Below are 20,476 nucleotides of genomic sequence, written 5' to 3' on the forward strand. Positions count from 1 at the left end.
GTTATGTTTAGCACTTGAACATCAATTCATTTCAATGGCCAGAATGAATTATTATTCTGGCCAATGAAATGAATTAACGTCCAAGTGCTTGATGCCTGTAAATGCGCCTAAACGCTTGTAAAAACATTGGACACGTTTACAAGCGTCAGGCGTTTTTTCTGCCAGAACGCTGCTGCCAAGAAATGGAGCATTTTTAAAATATCCTGTGAGCATGAGGCCAAAGTCTGCGCAAAAACGTACAACTCTGGGAATAGCAATTGCTGGTTTTTCGTGCTGTATACAATGGATTGTCCTGGGGTCAGGCTGACTCTCTCGAAGCTCCAAAGACATGCTGGTAGGTTAATTGGCTCCTGTCTAAATTGTCCCTAGTATGTGTATGTATGAATGTGAGTTAGGGACCTTAGATTGTACGCTCCTTGAGGGTTAGGGACCTTAGATTGTACGCTCCTTGAGGGTTAGGGACCTTAGATTGTACGCCCCTTGAGGGTTAGGGACCTTAGATTGTACGCCCCTTGAGGGTTAGGGACCTTAGATTGTACGCCCCCTGAAGGTCAGGGACTGATGTGAATGTACAATATATATGTAAAGTGCTGCGTAACGTGACATCTCTATATAAGTACCTGAAATAATAATAAATATCAGTTTCTGCATAGACTTCAGCATGACTGGCGGTCAGTGGGAGAGCTGAGTATTTACGATCTTCTTTCCAGGTACAGCTTTGGTCTCACCTTTTTTATTTAACCTCCCTAGCGGTCTGATTATGTTCATATTTCTGTGCTCAAAGCGGTACATTTTTTTGCATGGAAGTAAGTATTTTTTTTATTGTAGGCCTGTAATTTTTAGGAATAACTCACTGAAATCTGTCCGAACAAGAGTCTAGTAAACATCCCGGGGATGTTACAATTTGAAACACGAAATCATAAATTATAATATAATAAATAATCATAAAAAATAATATAATAATAATAAATGTAATTCAATAATATAATCAAACCAAAAACACTGAAATGTGAAATAGAGCGCCAAGTTCGCACATCACTGAGCAAAGTCGCAGAATCGTTTTCAGTGTCTGATGAGGAATTTCCCCCACCAATCATTATCACTCAATTCTGCAAGTGGTTCTGATTTACTATCGCTGTTCTCTAGCCGCTCTAAAACCGCGTCTGACCTAAAGGGACGCTTTTTGGACGCCATGGACGTTTCTCAGTTTCCAGGCAGAAAGAACAGTAAAAATGCAGGCAGGGCGCCGGACAAAGCACTCGGGACAAAATGTATGTGAAATGGTTTGATACAGGAATGTTATACTATGTGATTTTAGTGTATTTAGTGAATGTCACTTTTAGTCATTTTCAAATTTCCTGCCAGTTCCGTCCCCCGTATGTCCCGACGTCGCAGGGAACAGAACCCGGAAGACAGGTGCCGGCATCGACCGGAGGACATTGCCGGGGACACTGCAGGGGGGACATCGCAGGAGCGCAGGACAAGGTAAGTGAAGAAATGATCCCGGAGCAACGCTGCAGTGTATTCCCGAGTGTAGCTTGGGGGGGTTACCGCTTGTGGTGCTGAAACTTTACCCCGAGCTACACTCGGGAATACCGCCAGGGGGGTTAAAAGATAGAGTCACTTTACAGATGGAGGACCATATGGGGCAGAGAATGAGCTCACCCGGTAATTGTGGGCACTCAGGTACTTGAAGTGGCCGAAGCAGACGTGGGACAGGCAGATAACGATGGTGATTACCAGGACCACGAAGGTGAACATGGAGGTGGGAGCCAGGAAACCTGCAGGCCAAGACAAATGGAAAAAGTGCTATTAAAACAATAAAAACTATAAAAGGTCCATTCACACCACATGCATTGACATGAGCTAATCAATGAATGCCAGTGCATACAGATTGTAAAAGCAATGTATTTCAATAGAAGAAGGTTGCACCAGTGAGTTGCACTGTGGGGCTGATTTACTAAAGGCAAACAGACTGTGAACTTTGCAAAGTGCAGTTACTCAAGAGCTTAGTAAATGAGGTGAAGCTTTACATTGCAAAGCATACCCAATCATGTGCAAGGAAAATATAAAAACAGCATTTTTGCTTGCACGTGATTGGATGATGGACGTCAGCAGAGCTTCTGCTCATTTACTAAGCTCTGGAGCAACTGTTCTTTGAAAGTGCACCGTCTGTTTGCCTTTAGTAAATCACCCCTATGTGTGCTGCCCTGCATTGAAAGGTTCTGTATCTTTGGCCGCCTTGATGTCACTCCTATGCATGTGTATTGGAGTCACATTGTTACAGCACACAGAGGACCATAAACGTGGCATGAGCTGCACATGCGTGTGCTCAGATCACATTACCGCTGACATGCAGGGGGGGGGGGCATTTATAACGAAAGATACCTCTAAGGCAGTGGTGGGCAACTGTGGCCCTCCAGCTGTCATGGAACTACATGTCCCATGAGGCACTGAAAGGCTGACAGTTGCATGACTTGCAGAGGCATGATGGGACTTGTAGTTCCACAACAGCTTGAGGGCCACAATTTGCCCACCCCTGCTCTAGGATCTTTTATCCTATAAAAGCCCTGCCTGTCAGCGGTTTGTGCAATCAGGACTTCACTACCACTTTAATTTTTTAACCCCTCCCCCTCCAGAGGATTTACCCCCCTTCCTGACCAGGCCATTTTTTGCGATACGGCGCTTCGTTACTTTAACTGACAATTGCGCGGTCATGCAACGCTGCACCCAAATGAAGTTTATGTCCTTTTTTCCTTCCACAAATAGAGCTTTCTTTCGGTGGTATTTGATCGCCTCTGCTGTGTTTATATTTTGCGCTATAAACAAAAAAAGAACGACAATTTTGAAAAATAAACAATATTTTTGACTTTTTGTTATTAACCATTAGCCGCCCGGCCAATAGCCGTTTGGCGGCTTGAAAAGCGCTGCAGCTTTCCGGGTCCACGCCATTTGGCGTGCTCCCGCACATGCGCCGTTTGCGCTATTGCAGAGCGGCGCAGCAGCGGGATCTGTCACCGCCCGTGCACCTCGGACACGGCCGATGACAGATCCGAGTACCGGCTCCCGTTGCCGGTACCATGTGACCTGCCGCGACCAATCACAGCAGGTCACATGACAGTTGTATACAATGGATGGCTTCATTCATGATGCCATCCATTGTATACTAGTGCCTAGCTGTGAATGGTCACAGCTAATCACATGCACATGTCATGTGATTAGCTGTGACCAAATCACAGCTAAGCACAAAAAAAAAAAAAAAAAAAAAAAAGCTGAATGAATCGATTTCATTCAGCTAAATGCTTGCTTATAGCAAAGTAATTCTTTGCTATAAGCAAATTGTGTAAAAAAAAAAAAAAAAAAAAAATACTGATCACTTCCCCAAAGTAGTACAATGTTACTATGGTAACATTGTACTATTTTGGTTATAGTAAAATATGAAAAAAAATCTTAAAAAAAATAAAAAAAAAATGTAATAAAAAATTAAATATAATAAAAAAATAAAAAAAAATTAAAAAAAAATATATATTTTTTTTTTTTCATACTGTCACCAGTCAGTGTCCCTGTTCACCGCCATGCCAGTTATATGATGACGCTGTACTGCACTGGTGACAGTATGTAAAAAAAAAAATAGTGAAAATAATATTTTTCATTTTTTCATTTTCGGAAAAATTATGACAAAAAAATACAACTTCAAAAAACTCGCCATGCCTCTTATGAAGTACGTCGGACTGTCTACTCAGCAAAAAGGGGTCATTTGGGGATATCTGTACTATTCTGACATTCTTGGACCTCAAGAAATTAGATTGGCTGTCAGTACTTCAGGATTGATCAATATTCAGATCTATACCATAGTTTGTGAACTCTATAACTTTCCTACAAACTAAATAATACATCCTAATTTGGGTTATTTTCACCAAAGACATGGAGCAGAATACATCTCGGCCTAAATTTATGAAGAACAATTATTTATTTGTAAACTTTTATAACAGAAACAAAGAAAAATGTGTTTTTTTTTCAAAATTTTTGGTCTTTTTTTGTTAATTTAGCAAAAAATAAAAACCCCAGCGGTGATTAAATACCACCAAAAGAAAGCTCTAGTTGTGTGAAGAAAATGATAAAATTTTAGTTTGGGTACAATGTTGTATGACTGCGCAATTGTCATTCAAAGTGTGAGAGCGCTGAAACCTGAAAAATGGCCTGGGCAGGAAGGTGTAAAATTGCACGGTATTGAAATGGTTAAACATGTCCAGAAAAAAAAAAAAAAAAAATATCAAATTTAGTCATAAATTTAGACCAAAATATATTCTGCTCCGTGTCTGCTAAAAAAAAAAAAAAAAATAATCCCAATACGTGTAAATTAATTGGTTTACGTGAAAGTTATACCGTCTACAAATGGCGGGAAAGATACTGGAATTTATTTTTTATACTAGTAATGGCAGCAATCAGCGACTTATAGCGGGACTGCGGCAGGCATTCTGACACTGGGGGGGAACGACTGTCACTGACATCCCCAGTGACATCAGTACAGTGATCAGTGCTAATAAAAAGCACCAACACTGTACTAATGGCACTGGGCAGAAAGGGATTAACATCTGGGGCAATCAAAGGGTTAACTGTGTGCTGTTTTACTCTGTGCGGTGTGTGTTTTACAGTGTAGGCACATTGCTTTGTTATGCACAACAATACAAAGTAGTGTTTAGGAGGTGACAGGGGAGAGATCTGTATTGTTTACATACAGATCTCACCCGTCAGTGATACTCGGCGTTCGCTGGGTGCCGGCGGACAATCACTAGCCGGGACCCGGTGATCGACAGCCAAAGCTGCCAATGACCTCTCCTCCGAGAGGCAATCAGATATTCCCTGGATCAACTTTACCTATAAATGTTATATCCAGTTATATTCTGTTTATCCGAGAAAGAAACCAGGACTTTCCTACAGCAATCCACTGAGCTGGCCACAACCAGTATATGTTAACCACCTCCCATCCGACCCATGTATATAAACGCCAGACGATGTCAGTGCAGGGGCGGGTGACAGTTTATAAACGGCCTCCCTGTCCCCTGCTTGTGCACGCTCCCTGGGAGCGCGCAGCACCGCGATCTGGTGCCCGCTATGTCCTCCAGACACAGTGGAACACCGATCGTCGTACGGGACCTCTGTGCGAGGTCCCGATCATGTGAACGCTGATTAGCCAATCAGTGATCACATGCAGAGTAGTAAGCAAGATGTCACTTCTGACATCATTGCTTACTATGTGTGAAATCTGTGAATGATCACAGAGATAACATGGTACAGGGCTATTCACAACAGCCTTGTACCGTGTGACAAACTGTGACCAATCACAGCTCACACAGTAGTATGAATAGCAAGAATGCAGTCAGAGAGAAGGAGAAATGATTGCTATTACAGCCTTTATGGGTGTAAAAGCAATCAGTGTAAAAAAAAAAAAAAATATTCATCACCCCCCCACAAGTAGTACAGTGTCACCATGGTGACACTGTACTGCTAGGGTGACAGTATGTTAAAAAAAAAACCAAAAACCAAAAACATAAATAATATAAAAAAAAAATAAAAATGTAAAAATAAAAATTTATTTTAAAATTATAATTTTTGGTTATAAACTAATTTGGGTTTTACTAAAAAGATAACGGAATACATTTTGGCCAAGATTTATGATGAAATATTTATTTCCAAAATTTTATAAGAAAAACACTTTTTTCAAAATTTTTGGACGTTTTCATTTACATAGCAAAAAAAATAAAAATCCCAGCGGTGAATAAATACCACCAAAATAAAGCTTTATCTGTCTCAAAAAAATGCTAAACAATTCATATGGGTACAGTGTTGCATGACCGCGCAATTGTCATTCAAAGTGTGATAGCGCTGAAAGCTGAAAATTGGCCTGGACAGGAAGGGGGGGAAAGTGTCCGGACTGGAAGTGGTTAAACATTCTGCTAAAACTTTGTGAAGTAGTACTGCTTGGACCTTGAAGAAGGGGACATACCCCGAAAGCTTGTCCTGAAAATTGTATGTTCAAATAAAAAAAAAAAAAAGTATCACGGACAGGACTCAATTGTTGCTCTAAAACAAAAAAAGAAACAGATTTGAGAAGTTCACATTTCCAGGTGACGTATGAAGGATGCCTGGCACTCACCGGTTCTCACGGTGGAGAAGAAAAGCAACCAGAAGAGGCAGAGGATTGGAGCCGCCACCACCTGGCTCACCGCCCCCGAGTGGATCTTCTTGTCCAGTTTGGCGGGTAGGTAGGCGTAGTAGAGGTTGTACCGATCCACCAGGTGTTTGAGGAGCATGTACATTAGGCCTGCGATTGATCAGAACAAAGAATTGGGGGAGGGAGGTAATCACAGTTCATAGGTTCATAGAGTTTGAAAAAATTACTTTGAAGTATCCGCCTTTACCTCTACCTTCTTGCCACCCCCCACCATCACTTCCTTCCCCATTCCTACTATTACCCCGCCCCCTCTTCCCTAACTGGGGATACGTTGCATTCTTTATGGGTTTATTATTGCACACTGCGTTCCTTTGGGAAAGCTAAAGCAATACCACTGGTTATATCCTCCCCCCATTTCTCATGGAGTAGGTGAGATCAGCTGGGTCACTCTGAGACAGGGGCGGACTGACCATTTGGAAACGTGGGCACTGGCCGATGGCCCAGGGTCAGTAGGGGCCCCATTAGATGCCCCTGGTACCTTTTTCATAGGCTTTTTTGAGTTTGGGCAAGGACACAGGGGCCCCATGAGTTGTCAGTCCGCTCCTGCTCTGAGATAAAAAAAAAAAAAAAAAAAAAAAAGAGCAAAAATATCCTTGGTATTATTAAATAAAAAGTACCTCCACAATGTAAAAATCATATTTGAATCTCCCAAGGGACGAAGTCCATGCAGCACTTGGTTGCGTTCCAATTTGTGTCATGGTTACTGAGCTTGAGTAGTTGACTGCGCACCACCCCCCCCCCCCCACCTACCACCACTACTCTATCTCACCACCCTCCTTAGCAAGAGATGGACATCAAATGTGGTCAAAGTGATAATACTTTGTCTATGACAGCAGGCATGCACTGGAGATGAGTGCCATCATTCACCATGGACAGGGAGGACCCTCCTAGAAGGCTCAGCTTGGATCACAACACAAGCAGAGAGCTAGTAAATGGACTAGAGGGGGTGGTGGCAACAAAGTTATAATTCCCTACAGCAGGGGTGGGGAGACGTCATTCGGCTCAGAACACAACAGAAATTGAGGGGAGGGGGAGGTGGCTACAGTGCTGTCGTTAAAGCGGAGTTCCACTCATCCTGTCAAAAAATAAAAGTCAGCAGCTACAAAAACTGTAGCTGCTGACTTTTAAAAAACAGTCACTTACCTGTCCCTCGGTCCCGTGGTGTGTCCCCCGTAGCCCGTTTCACCGGCCGTCCTGTATTCCAGCAGGCCGGCATCTTCAGTGTGGGCACCCGGCTGTGACAGCTTGCGGCTTCACAGCCGGGTACCCACTGCGCATGCGCGAGTAGCGCTGCGCTTCATGAATGGTCCTGTAGTCTTCTGGGACCTGTCATGCGTCCCAAAAGACTACAGAAAGGGAGGGCACCTTCCGTTTCCCATCACCTAGGCAATCGGACCGGAAATGGGAGCGGGTAACTGGAAAATTCGGGTACCCGCTGCCCCCCAAGGGTGCCAATCCTTAATGGGGAGCGGGAGAGCAGTCCTTCCCCTTTTGGGTTGAGCTCCGATTTAACCACAGTAGGGGAAGGGTCAGCTCATATGACAACACAGACTGCCAGCTAGTACATGGAGGAGAATGGGGGTATCTACAGTGCTTTGCTGTAATTCCCCACAGAAACACCTATAAACTGGGCTTCAGCCTAGGGAGGAGCAGAGCATAGATATGATGATATGCTTTTATTGCACAACGGGGCCATGGATTAGAACACGACCAAGTGCTTCATGTACTTGGTTCCCTGGATGATTCAAAAACAACTAAGTTGTGGTGATACATTTCTTTAACAAGTGTTTACTATGGTTGAAAGCACAACAATCAGTCCTATAAATACCTTTGCATCATAAGAACGTGGTATTGGGATATATATGGCAACCTTGAGTTATATCAGACCAAAAAAATGCTTAGGTTCAGGTTAGCAAGTCAGATTGCGAGCCCTTCATGGTTCACAAAACTGATCCCCAGTCTTGTGCACAAAACAGTCAGATGTGTGATTCCTTCATCACTTACGAAACCTCTTTCGACCCCTAAACCAGTCCTAACAATTTTAGAGTCCCAACCCAAATTGATCCCTGACTGAACCCCAACCAAAACCTAGCCCTGTGTCCAGAACAGCCTCAGGGAAAAGGTCACTCACCGAATGGAACAATAATGGGACAAGTAATGCTGTAGGTCATCACCACTGTGAAAATACACATCATCCACGCATACGCCGCACCAAACTGGAACTCATAGGCCTGATGCTGCAGAACAAACAAGAGAAACATTTACCATTTGTGCCATACAGGCAGGACAACAGTGGAGAACATGTCCCGCTAATAAATAATAAGTGAACTAATAATGCAAAACACTGCAGCTGTGCTAAAAATTAAAAATTTACGGTAATTTACAAGGACCAGAGGTTTGCAAATTGGTATTGTGATCATTTGTAGGCAGAGCAAGCAGGGCTTTCATCTTGCCTCTGGAAGGGGCAGCAGGCTCTGGCAGACCTGTGTTTTGCTAACTCCCTCCTAAACCTCTAAATCCTTACTGGTTTTCTACAGAATGCTCTGCAGAGACCCGATGGGTGGCCCTGAGGAATTACAGAATTAGAAGCTCCATGCTACCAGCAACCAAAGAACGTTACACAGTATTGTGGCCTAGGGCAGCCTTTCTCAACCTCCTTACGCAGAAGGAGCCTTTGAAATAATTTTCAGATTTCAGGGACCCCTGAAAAAAGGAATTCATGGGGGTCAATGGGAAGGATGTACCTTACAGACAGCTAACAAAAATCTGCCAAGATCGACAATTTTGGCACCATCAGATGGATGGTTACTCACTGAACTGCAACTCAATTTATAACATTTGTATTGTGTTCTTTTTCTGGATTTTTGGTCGATATTCTGTCTATATCAGTTAAAATACACCTATGATAAAAATTTTAGACCTTTCATTTATTTGTAAGTGGGAAAATTTACAAAATCTGCAGGGAATCAAATAATTATGTTCCCCACTGTACAAAGTTTAACCCCAATTCAGCCGATTTTCATACCCGCTTGACGCTTTTGCGCTCTGCTGCAGACCGGGCCAGACAGAGCCGAATCATGTACATCAGCAGACCGGGGATACGCAGCAGATCCATGGCATTACCGATAAAGGCGGAGGCGATAACATAGTTGACGAAGAACGCGCCATTGTCTGGAAGGAATACACATCTGTGGGATACAAAAGGAAAGAAATACTGGAGTCCAAAAAAGTTCCACAAATATAATAGCATGACAGTAATACACGTTCCCAACAACTAGAAGTGTGACAACACCTGAAAATGACGACAATGAGGTAGCCCTGCCCACTCCAAAATTTCTATGTATTCAGCATTGTCACAGTGTGTTGCTCTCCCCCCTCCGCTGGCCCACTCAGGACTGCCCCCCTGCTGTCTTTCATCTTGCCACGGCTCTTTGAAGCCGAGTCGCGCAGGACGAGAGGCGCGGCTCCTCTCACCTCTGCCACTATCTTATCCCCATCCGGCGATGCCGGAGTGGACAATATAGCGAGGTTCACACCTCTATGCGGGGAGGTGCGAACCTCCTGCATTGATGTTTCGGACCGCGGCGTCAGGCTGACGCTGCAAGGTCCCGGCATCCGCAGTGCGGGCACGAGGAGTGCCTGCATTTGTGGATGCCTCCGGACAAAAGCCATGCTCACGAGAGCGCGACCCGTGTCCAGAGGGGCGTGCGTCGTTGCCGAGCAATGAGGCCCGCCGCCCACCATTGCCAGGACGACTGGGAAGCGTCCTGCATCGGTTTAAGAGACCGATGCCGGGCTCTTCCCGATCATTCTCTTCTGTTGCCAAGCCACTCTGTGGATCACAGCTGAGGTGGAACCCTCGTGGCCACTCTGCATAGACCCCACAGGATAAGGGGGAGCCTCCGCAAGCTGCTGCTCTGCACACTCCAGGGAAGGGGTGGGGGACCACGCCAGCTGCCCACCGCAAAGCCCCACAGAAGGGGGAGAATTCCGCAAGCCGCCACTCTGTAGATCCCCAGGAGAAGGTAGAGATACGCCAGCTGCCCTCTGCAGTCACCCAGGACTTGGGGGGAGAATTGCTACCGCTGACACTGCTAATACTCCAGGGCTGTGAGTACTGCTGACACTCTGCTAATACTCCAGGGCTATGAGTACTGCTGACACTGCTAATGCTCCAGGGCTGGGAGTACTGCTGACACTCTGCTAATACTCCAGGGCTGGGAGCACCGTTGACACTGCTAATACTCCAGGGCTGGGAGTACTGCTGACACTCTGCTAATACTCCAGGGCTGGGAGTACTGCTGACACTCTGCTAATACTCCAGGGCTGGGAGTACCGCTGACACTCTGCTAATACTCCAGGGCTGGGAGCACCGTTGACACTGCTAATACTCCAGGGCTGGGAGCACCGCTGACACTGCTAATACTCCAGGGCTGGGAGCACTGCTGACACTGCTAATACTCCATGGCTGGGAGTACCGCTGACACTGCTAATACTCCAGGGCTGGGAGCACTGCTGACACTGCTAATACTCCATGGCTGGGAGTACCGCTGACACGGCCCCATGATACTCTGCCTAATACTCTGGGGCCCGGAATACCGGCTGTTGCTGTGTGCTGGGCAGGGTCGCCCCTGCTGCCGTGAGCCAGGACATTCCTGCCAGAGCCATGAGTGTATGCACCCCTGTTTTATTCCCCCTGGGCTGTTCTTGAACTCTGTTCCCCCTCTGCTCCATACTTGGATTACAAATCGCTAGAGACTCCAACTTGCCCCTTGGGGATGGATTACAATTATTTTGAGCCCTCTCCTTGCTATTTCCATACTGGGCCCTGTCCCACTCCCTGAGGGTGATAATTTTTTTTTTTTTTTTTTTTTTACACTGATTGCTTTTACACCCATAAAGGCTGTAAAAGCAATCACTTCTCCTTTTCTCTGGCTACATTCCTGCAGCAATTGAGAACTACTGTGTGAGTTGTGATTGGTCACAGCTTGTCACATGGTACAAGGCTGTTGTGAATAGCCCTGTACCATGTGACCTCTGTGATCATTCACAGATTTCACACGCAGTAAGCAATGATGTCAGAAGTGACATCTTGCTGACTACTCTGCATGTGATCACTGATTGGCCAATCAGTGATCACATGATCGGGACCTCGCACAGAGGTTCCGTACGACGATCGGTGCTCCACTGTGTCCGGATCGCGGTGCTGTGCACTCCTAGGGAGCACGCACAAGCAGGGGGTGGGGAGGCCGCCCCTGCACTGCCACCATCCTGCCATTTATATACAACGGCCGGATGGGAGGTGGTTAATATTCCTACATACATTACCTCCATTCCTCTGCCATTCAGAAAACCCAAAACACAATGACACGGTTATTATTTCCACATTTGTCTGAGAGTTGTACTTACTCAAACCTGACCGTGGCCTGTTCCAGAAACTTCTTGTCAAAGAGCCATCGGAAAAACAGGTCAAGGCTAAAAGACAGAGAATAACGGTGTGTGAGCAGGCAGGGAATACGAGAACAAATTTCATGGTATAACACATACAGTTCATCTCACCTGCTCAGGCCCAGAGAAGGCAGCAGCAGCACCATGAAGATCAGGAAGGTGTAGCACTTGTGCATGGTGGTGCGATTCTCCCCCGACCTGGAATCAGACAGTAATCATGAGACATTGGAGACTCCAGTGTTTCTAGTGGATCCCATTCTGTCTGCGTGAATGAGACCTCTACAGCCAATTGTAAAAAGCCTCAGATGGAAGCTGACATGCTAACTCCTGGGAGTTTCTGCACAGAGCACAACAGACATTTAATCCAATAATTATTGCCTGGAGAAATGGCAGCTTCCATCAGGGGCTTCCCCTGCATAAATAATACTTGTAGTCTGAGAATTCAGGTTTCAGATTGGTGGTTACTGATCAGTACTGGTTCATTTTTCTTCACTTCCATTAACATCTTATTTTCTTAAAGTATAGCTAAGGCCAAAACTTTATTTTTCGTTTTGGATACAGCAGTGAATGGTTAAAACCGGTCAGGTTATTTATACCAACAGGCGATTCCTCTCTACTTCTCGTCCTGTAGATATAACAGAAATTATGAGGAAATCTCTCAAAAGTAAGAGGAATCATCTCTCAGACAGCTCTATCTGGAACAGGTGTCTCCAATGGAACATTTCCCCTCAATTGACAACTCCATATTTTGGATTAGCCCTCACTTTTAGACACAGGTACAAATAGAGAGGATGAATCTCTCTAGTGGGGACACTGAAATTAAAACCACTCAATCCAAAACTAAAAAGAAAGGCTGGCTTTAGACAAATGTATAAAAAAAAAAAAAGTTGCCATTGGCACATACATGTTCACATTAAGCATCCCCCTTAGGGACAGGTGAGTGTGTGTACGGTGGGGAAGTACATTCTCAGTCTGTGTGCCATGGGTTCCAGAAGGCTGAGCCTTCACTTTAATCAGTACGTTCATCTGTGCCTTCAGTTTTTTTTGTTTCAGGAGGACTATCAATTTCTTCAGTAGGTTCTTTATGACTCTCAGTTTGCTTAGTAGGACAGTCAGCTAATTCAGTAAGTCAAGTAGCATCTTCAGTTTGTTCAGCGGGAGCTTCAGTTCATTCAGTAGGTTTAGTAGCACCTTCAGTTTGTTTGGCATGGACTTCAGTTTCTTCAGTAGGGCCTTGAGTTAGTTTGGTAGGACCTTCAGTTTGTTCAGTAGGGCCTTGAGTTAGTTTGGTAGGACCTTCAGTTTGTTCAGTAGCTTCAGTAAGGCCTTCAATTTGTTTGGTAGGACCTTCAGTTTGTTCAGTAGGGCCTTGAGTTAGTTTGGTAGGACCTTCAGTTTGTTCAGTAGCTTCAGTAAGGCCTTCAATTTGTTTGGTAGGACCTTCAGTTTCTTCAGTAGGGCCTTCAGTTTTTTCAGTAGGATCAGGAGGACCTTTCGTTTTAGAAGGGCCTTCAGTTCATTCAGTATGTTCAGTAGGACTTTCAGGTTCAGTAGAGCCTTCAGTTTGCCCAGCAGAACGTTCAGTTCATTCAGTAGGACGTTCATTTCCTTTAGTAGGTTCAGTAGAACCTTCAGTGGGTTTAGAGGACAGTCAGTTTGTTCAATAGTACCTTCAGTTTATTTGTTTGTTCAGTAGGACCACACACTATGCCACCCCATACCTGCTCACCTTTGTAGCTTGAATATGTTCTTGTTATTATTATTATACAGGATTTATGGCACCAACAGTTTGCTCAGCACTTTACAATATAACGGGAGACAATACAGGAACAATCAGGGGTGGACTGACAACTCATGGGGCCCCCGGGCAATAGGGGTTCATGGGGCCCCTGTGTCCTTGCCCAAACTCAAAAAAGCCTATGAAAAAGGTACCAGGGGCATCTCATGGGGCCCCCTACTGACGGCAGTGCCCGAGTTCCAAATGGTCAGTCCGCCCCTGGTAACAATACAGTTCAATATAAGAGGGATAGGAGGGCCCTGCTCCTTGGAGCTTACAATCTAGGAGGTTATGAAGCATATTCTTACCAGTATTTTCATCCAAAGCCGCTGCTGTACCCCCTGCAGTTTGGCAGCGAGAATCCTGCTTGTAGCGTTAGGCTACGTTCACACTAGCGTTGTGTGCAGGTGGCAGAGAGGTGTTTGGGAAGCGTTTTTACTGCTTCCCAAACGCCTCTGACAAATCTGCACATTGCAGCACATGGTGCTGTTCTAACAGGAGCGTTAACGTCGCGTCGCGGCAAAATGGACGCCTGTGGTCGAGTCAGGAGGCGTTGAAGCCTCCTATTCTAGTCTATGGTGCTGCTCCGCAAACGCCCGGCCGGCATTTGCGACGCGGTTGCAAGGCGTTTGCAGAGCGATAACACCATTTAAACTTCATTATAGGCATTTGTGGGCCGTTTTTAACGCTCGGCAAATGCCTAGCAACCGCCGCTAAACCACGCATGCGGCGTTTGCGGAGCGTTAAAAAACGCTCCGCAAACGCCGGACCAACGCTTGCCAAACGCTATAGGGGCGTTTGGCAAGCGTTGGTAAACCAGTCAAGTGTGAACGAGCCCTTGGCTGCCGGTGCCAATCAAATCAGCGGGGCTGGGTGGGCAATGTGGCAGCTAAACAGACTATGGGAGTTACAGGCACACGTGCATTGGCACAGTGTCCTGTGGCTCCTACAGATAAGCACTGATAAGCAAACTGACCACACCCAGCACATATATGCCTTGTTTGGTGTCATCAGAATTCAAAAGGACAAAAAGGGAGACTCGCACGATCAGAAAAAAAATACAAAAATAGTGCTAATACCCATATATCTTGATTTCAAAGAGACCGCAGGTGCCCGGTTCACAGTTGTTTATCTGTATACAATACTTTGTGGAAAAAGGAGCCGCGTGACCGTAGTTGCTAATAAGATTCTTTTATTTACGGAAAGACCACAGTGTAAAAGTTGCAAATACAAAAAGTTGATGCGTTTCAGCCTACACGGCTTTAGTCGTAAGTTCTGTAGGCTGAAACGCGTCAACTTTTTGGATTTGTAACTTTTACACTGTGGTCTTTCAATAAATGCAAGACTTTTAACAACTACAGTTGTGCGGATCCTTTTTCCACTAAGGACTGGAAGGATCACAAGTATTGTAACAGGAAAAAGAAAAGAGAAGAGTCTACATTTAGACACACCTACATAGAAAAATTCACTCATAGATAAAACTCTGGAGTAACGTGCACTTTGCTACATCAAGTCCTTTGTCAGGTTTGTGTTCTTCTGATGTAAACTATTATCCGCCCAGCCTGGCGAATTGCCACATTACATACATGGGGTGCCAAGGCCCAGCAACAGGAGATATGACTTCAGAGGGGTTACCTGGTCCAGTGTGCCTCGAAGAACGCGGAGTAATAGACGATGGTTGGTAGCAAAGCAGAGAACGCCCATAGTAACAGAGTGGGGAAGAACTGGGTGATGATTGGATTCTGTGTATACAAACGTAAAACAAGCATATCAGTCAATCAGAACACATCTGAGCTCTGGGGTTTCATGTTCAATCGTCACCAACACAATGCCCTACTAGGTTACACCTATACAGGGGCGGACTGACAACTCATGGGGCCCCTGTGTCCTTGCCCAAACTGAAAATAGCCTATGAAAAAGGTACCAGGGGCATCTCATGGGGCCCCCTACTGACCCTGGGCCCTCGGGCAGTGCCCGAGTTTCCAAATGGTCAGTCTGCCCCTGCACCTATAGCAGTTATGTAATCTGGTTACAATACATGTGAATGCCCACACGAGTAAATGCATAACAGCATAATGACCATTTTGTGGATTAAACGGACTTGCTTTGGTGAGAAGGTCAATGTATCACACCACTGGTCATAGAATCCTGATTAATTTTCAACCGCATCCCCACCGCCCTATAGCAGAAATACTGCTACAGGGCGGTACGGGTGCGCAAAACCACACACACATACATATATATATACACACACACACACACACATATATATATATAACGTGTAGGGGGAATGCCCTACCCCATGCCCTACCAGCACCGCCATTCATGGCTGCGGCTGTCAATCACCGGGTCCCGGCCGGTAATTACTCACCGGTGCCCGGTGATTTCCAACGATCACCGACGCGGAGGACTGTTTTGTTTACTAAAAGCTCTCCCTGTCAGCTCGGACACACTGCTCTGGATGGCTGTGTACAGCACAGCCATCCAGAGCAGTTTGATTACAGTGAAACACACACCCTGCCCCCTAGTAAAACACTCACTGCACACAGTTAACCCTTTGATCGCCCCTCATGTTAACTTCTTCCTGCCCGGTGCCATTAGTACAGCTTCAGTGTTTTTTTGTTTTTTTTTTAGCACTGATCACTGTATTGGTGTCACTAAGGGTGTCAGTGACACCAAGTCAGTTCCCCCCAGTGTCAGAATATCCACCGCAGTCCCACTATAAGTCGCTGATCGCTGCCATTACTAGTAAAAAAAAAAAATTTAAATCTCAGTATATATACCGCCATTTGTAAATGTTACAACTTTCACGTAAACCAATTAATTTACAGGTATCGGGATTTTTGTTTTTAGCAAAGACACGGAGCAGAATACATTTTGGCCTAAATTTATGACAAAATTTGATTTTGTTACTTTTTTTTACTGGATGTCTTTAATAGCAAAAGTCAAAAATATAGTTTTGTTTTCTCAAAATTGTCAGTCTTTTTTATAGTGCAAAAAATTAAAACCGCACAGGCGATCAAATATCACCGACGGAAAGCTCTATTCATGGGGAACAAAGGACGTAAATTTCATTTGGGTGCAGTGTTGCATGACCGCGCGATTGTCAGTTAAAGTTAAGCAGCGCCATAATGCAAATACTCAAGAGGGCAAGTGGTTAATCAGAAGATAAAACAAACAAAAACAACGTGTTTCAGAGGTTCAGACACTCCCCACTTCAACGGGACATTTTTCCAAAGACTGGTGCCCCTCAACTCTAGACAACATGGCTTTGTGTTCTGATATCATAAATAAACTCATTATCTGTAGTCACCACCGCCACAACACCATGTGCTGGAGATCATACTAAAACACAGCAACATGGCGGCACCTGCCTCTCCACCCAGCTACGGTAACCCAATACACCGCTGACCGATACTTTCAGTCAACTGTACCAAAAACCAGAGTGCAGAAAAATAACTCAGCGCATCCAATAACATGAATTTGAATTTTTCAAAGCACTGAAATATTCTGGTGAATTCCGGTTTTTCCCTGAAGGGGGAGTGTTTGAACTGACGAAACGCGTTGGCTCTCTTTTTTGGTCAATTATTTAATTAACCTCCTTGGCGGTATTCCCGAGTGTAGCTCGGGGTAAACTTTCACTGGTAACCCCGAGCTACACTCAGGAATACCCTGCAGCGTTGCTCTGGGATCCCTGTTTCGCTCACATTGTCATGCGCTCACGCGATGTCCCCCCTGCAGCATCCCCGGCCATCTCCTCCGGCCGATGCCGGCATCCGTCTTCCGGGTTCAGGTCCCTGTGAGCATCCCTAGTGCTTTGTCCTGCGCCCTGCCTGCATTTTTACTGTTCCTTCTGCCTGGAAACTGAGAAACGTCCATGGCGTCCAAAAAGAGTCCCTTTAGGGCAAAAGCGGTTTTAGACCGGCTAGAGAACAGCGATAGTAAATCAGAACCACTTGCAGAATTGAGTGATGATTTGTGGGGGAAATTCCTCATCAGACACTGAAAACGATTCTGCGACTTTGCTCAGCGATGTGCGAACTTGGCGCTATATTTCACATTTCAGTGTTTTTGGTTTGATTACATTATTGAACTAAATTTATTATTTTTTATGACTATTATATTATAATTTATGATTTTGTGTTTCAAATTTTATCCTACCCGGGATGTTTATTGTTTGGACAGATTTCAGTGAGTTATTCCTAAAAATTACAGACCTACAATAAAAAAACGACATATTTCCATGCAAAAAAATGTACAGTTTTGAGCACAGAAATATTGACGTAATCAGACCGCTAGGGAAGTTAAATTATTCTGGATTCTGTGACTGTTGGTGTGGCGCACTTACTGCACTGTATGAGGTCAGACACTTCAATCTCGTTCCAGTTTGTGGGTCTAACAAAGCATAACATCATTTCTAGTTTCTGGGTCTGTAAGAGCAGTCATTGAACATGGCTGGGCCTCGTGGTTCTCATCTCCCAGATGGTGCTCAGCACCCAAATACCTGCGACAACAAAAGCTTCCCCATAACATAAAGCCGTATAAAGGTTACCCGATTTGTATTGATCATTATAATATTCTATAGGAGTAAGATATTTCTTCCATTTCCATTCTGCCATTTCTAAATCTTTAGATCAGTCTCACAAGCTAACCATCCGCTGTACAGGTAGCTCTGTGTCTGCACTACATCCAGTGTTTTTGACGTTCATGAGAAATATGGGTTGCCCCCCGCCTTTCCCCAGACTCACGTTCAGGTACTCTACGGGTTTGGTAACGTTGAACTTGTCCATGGTGGTGATGATAATGGCTGGCGTTGTGAGGAAGAAGAGGAGGAGGAAGAGAATGACGTTGATAATCAGGCAGCGGATCCACCAAATGAAGCCACGTGTAGACAGGTGCTCCCTAGGGTGACAAAGACACATTTATCATGAGATCCCAGATTTGGGCAGCTGCATCCCACATTTTCCTGAATCATGAGCACAGTCTACCCTGAGGCACACACAGCCCTTCTATCATGGATCAGCCATAGCCCAATACCCAGCGCAAATTACGGCCACCAGTCTGCTCGGCATGCATCTGCCCAGGGGCGGACTGACAACTCATGGGGCCTCCGGGCAATAGGGGATCATGGGGCCCCTGTATCCTTACCCACACTTAAACAAGCCAATGAAAAAGGTACTAGGGGCATCTCAAGGGGCCCCCTACTGATCCTGGGCCCTCGGGCAGTGCCCTGCATCTGCCTCTGACCCAACTTAAAGGGCATACATTACTTTTTATTTTTAAAATGTAATTGTTTTTAGGAAAACATGTATTTTTAAGTGTTCTTACTCATTGATGTGTGGAGTAAGCACAACAGCATAGTCTATAGTCAGGAACACTAAAACACAAGCACTGTGGAGCCTTTCTGAACAGAATTTAAAGCCTGCATACATATTGAGTAAAATTGGCTTCCACCGTGTATGTGTATCTTTACAAACTATAGACCGGGGAACAGAAAGCTACTGCTCAAGGGGAGCTTGTCATGAACAAGCCTCTATACATGGCGGAAGGTTTTTAGTTCACTAACATTCACTCCACTCATCTCCTAGAAGTCATGTGTACACCCTGTTCCAAATGATTATACAAATTCTATTTAAGTGTCACAAAGATTAAATATTTTGTTTTTCAGTGTAACTCATGGATGGCATTGTGTGTCAGGGCTCTTTTGATCACTGAAAACAATCTCGGACACCTGTGATAATTAGATTGGCCGGTGAGCCCAATTTAAGGAAAAACTACTAAAGGACGGCGTTCCACATTATTAAGCAGAGCAGCATTTTCAAGCAATATGGGAAAGAAAAAGGATCTCTCTGCTGCCGAAAAGAGTGAAATAGTTCGATGCCTTGGACGAGGGATGAAAACATTCGATATTTCACGAAAACTTAAGCGTGGTCATCGCACTATGAAGAGATTTGTGGCTGATTCAGAGCACAGACGGGTTGGTGCAGATAAAGGCACATTGAGGAAGATTTCTGCCAGATCCATGCATCGGATCGAGAGAGCAGCTGCTAAAATCCCATTACATAGCAGCAAACAGATATTTGAAGCTGCTGGTGCCTCTGGAGTCCCACGGACATCAAGGTGTAGAGTCCACCAGAGTCTTGCAACTGTGCAGAAACCTTCTATTTGGCCACCACTAACCAATGCTCACAAGCAGAAACGGCTGCATTGGGCAGAAAAATACATGAAGACTCATTTTCAAACAGTCCTGTTCACTGATGAGTGCCGTGCAACCCTGGATGGTCCAGATGGATGGAGTAGTGGATGGTTGGTGGACGGCCACCCTGTTCCAACAAGGCTGCGACGTCAGCAAGGCAGTGGTGGAGTCATGTTTTGGGCCGGAATCATGGGAACAGAGCTGGTCACACCCTTTAGGGGCCCCGAAGGTGTAAAGATGACCTCTGCAAAGTATGTGGAGTTTATGACTGACCACTTTCTTCCCTGGTACAGAAGGAAGAACTATGCTTTCCCTAATAAAATCATCTTCATGCATGACAATGCGCCATCTCATGCTGCAAAGAATACCTCTGCATCAATGGCTGCTATGGCGATAAAAGGAAAGAAAGTCATGGTGTGGCCTTCATCCTCCCCTGACCTCAATCCTATTGAGAACCTTTGGAGCATCCTCAAGCAAAAGATCTATGAGGGTGGGAGGCAGTTTACATCCAAACAGCAGCTCTGGGAGGCTATTCTGACATCTTGCAAACAAATTCAAGCAGAAACTGTCCAAAAACTCCCAAGTTCAATGGATGCAAGACTTGTGATCTGCTATCAAATAAGGGGTCCTATGTTACAATGTAACGTGACCGCTTCAAATGTTTACAAAGTTACAATGTTGTTAAAAGTTTGATTGAAATCTCTTTTGATTTCAGTAAATTTGCTGCAAACACAACAAATGACAATTTTCAGTTCTTTACAACCTAGAAAGTGTTTTGAAACTTCCTGTGCGGAATAATTTGGAACAAAAATCCTGTTAT

At 44.9% G+C, this 20,476-nt stretch overlaps 1 protein-coding gene across 1 annotated transcript in view; it reads right to left on the reverse strand.

Annotated features, from left to right (window-relative positions):
• The window catches only part of TMEM63B (transmembrane protein 63B), a 68,895-nt gene that overhangs the window by 20,312 nt on the left and 28,107 nt on the right, over window positions 1–20,476 (reverse strand). Inside the window, exons 12-19 of the mRNA XM_089665076.1 lie at window positions 18,209–18,362; window positions 15,096–15,202; window positions 11,795–11,881; window positions 11,645–11,710; window positions 9,261–9,423; window positions 8,367–8,472; window positions 6,158–6,325; window positions 1,666–1,781 (exon numbers count right to left, since the gene is read on the reverse strand). Coding sequence (XP_089521202.1) covers window positions 1,666–1,781; window positions 6,158–6,325; window positions 8,367–8,472; window positions 9,261–9,423; window positions 11,645–11,710; window positions 11,795–11,881; window positions 15,096–15,202; window positions 18,209–18,362 — 967 coding nt within the window. The remainder of the gene's footprint in view (window positions 1–1,665; window positions 1,782–6,157; window positions 6,326–8,366; window positions 8,473–9,260; window positions 9,424–11,644; window positions 11,711–11,794; window positions 11,882–15,095; window positions 15,203–18,208; window positions 18,363–20,476) is intronic.

Source organism: Staurois parvus, unplaced genomic scaffold (assembly GCF_062004578.1).
Source record: "Staurois parvus isolate SC_StPar_1 unplaced genomic scaffold, SC_StPar_1.0 ptg002114l, whole genome shotgun sequence".
NCBI classification, from domain to species: domain Eukaryota; kingdom Metazoa; phylum Chordata; class Amphibia; order Anura; family Ranidae; genus Staurois; species Staurois parvus.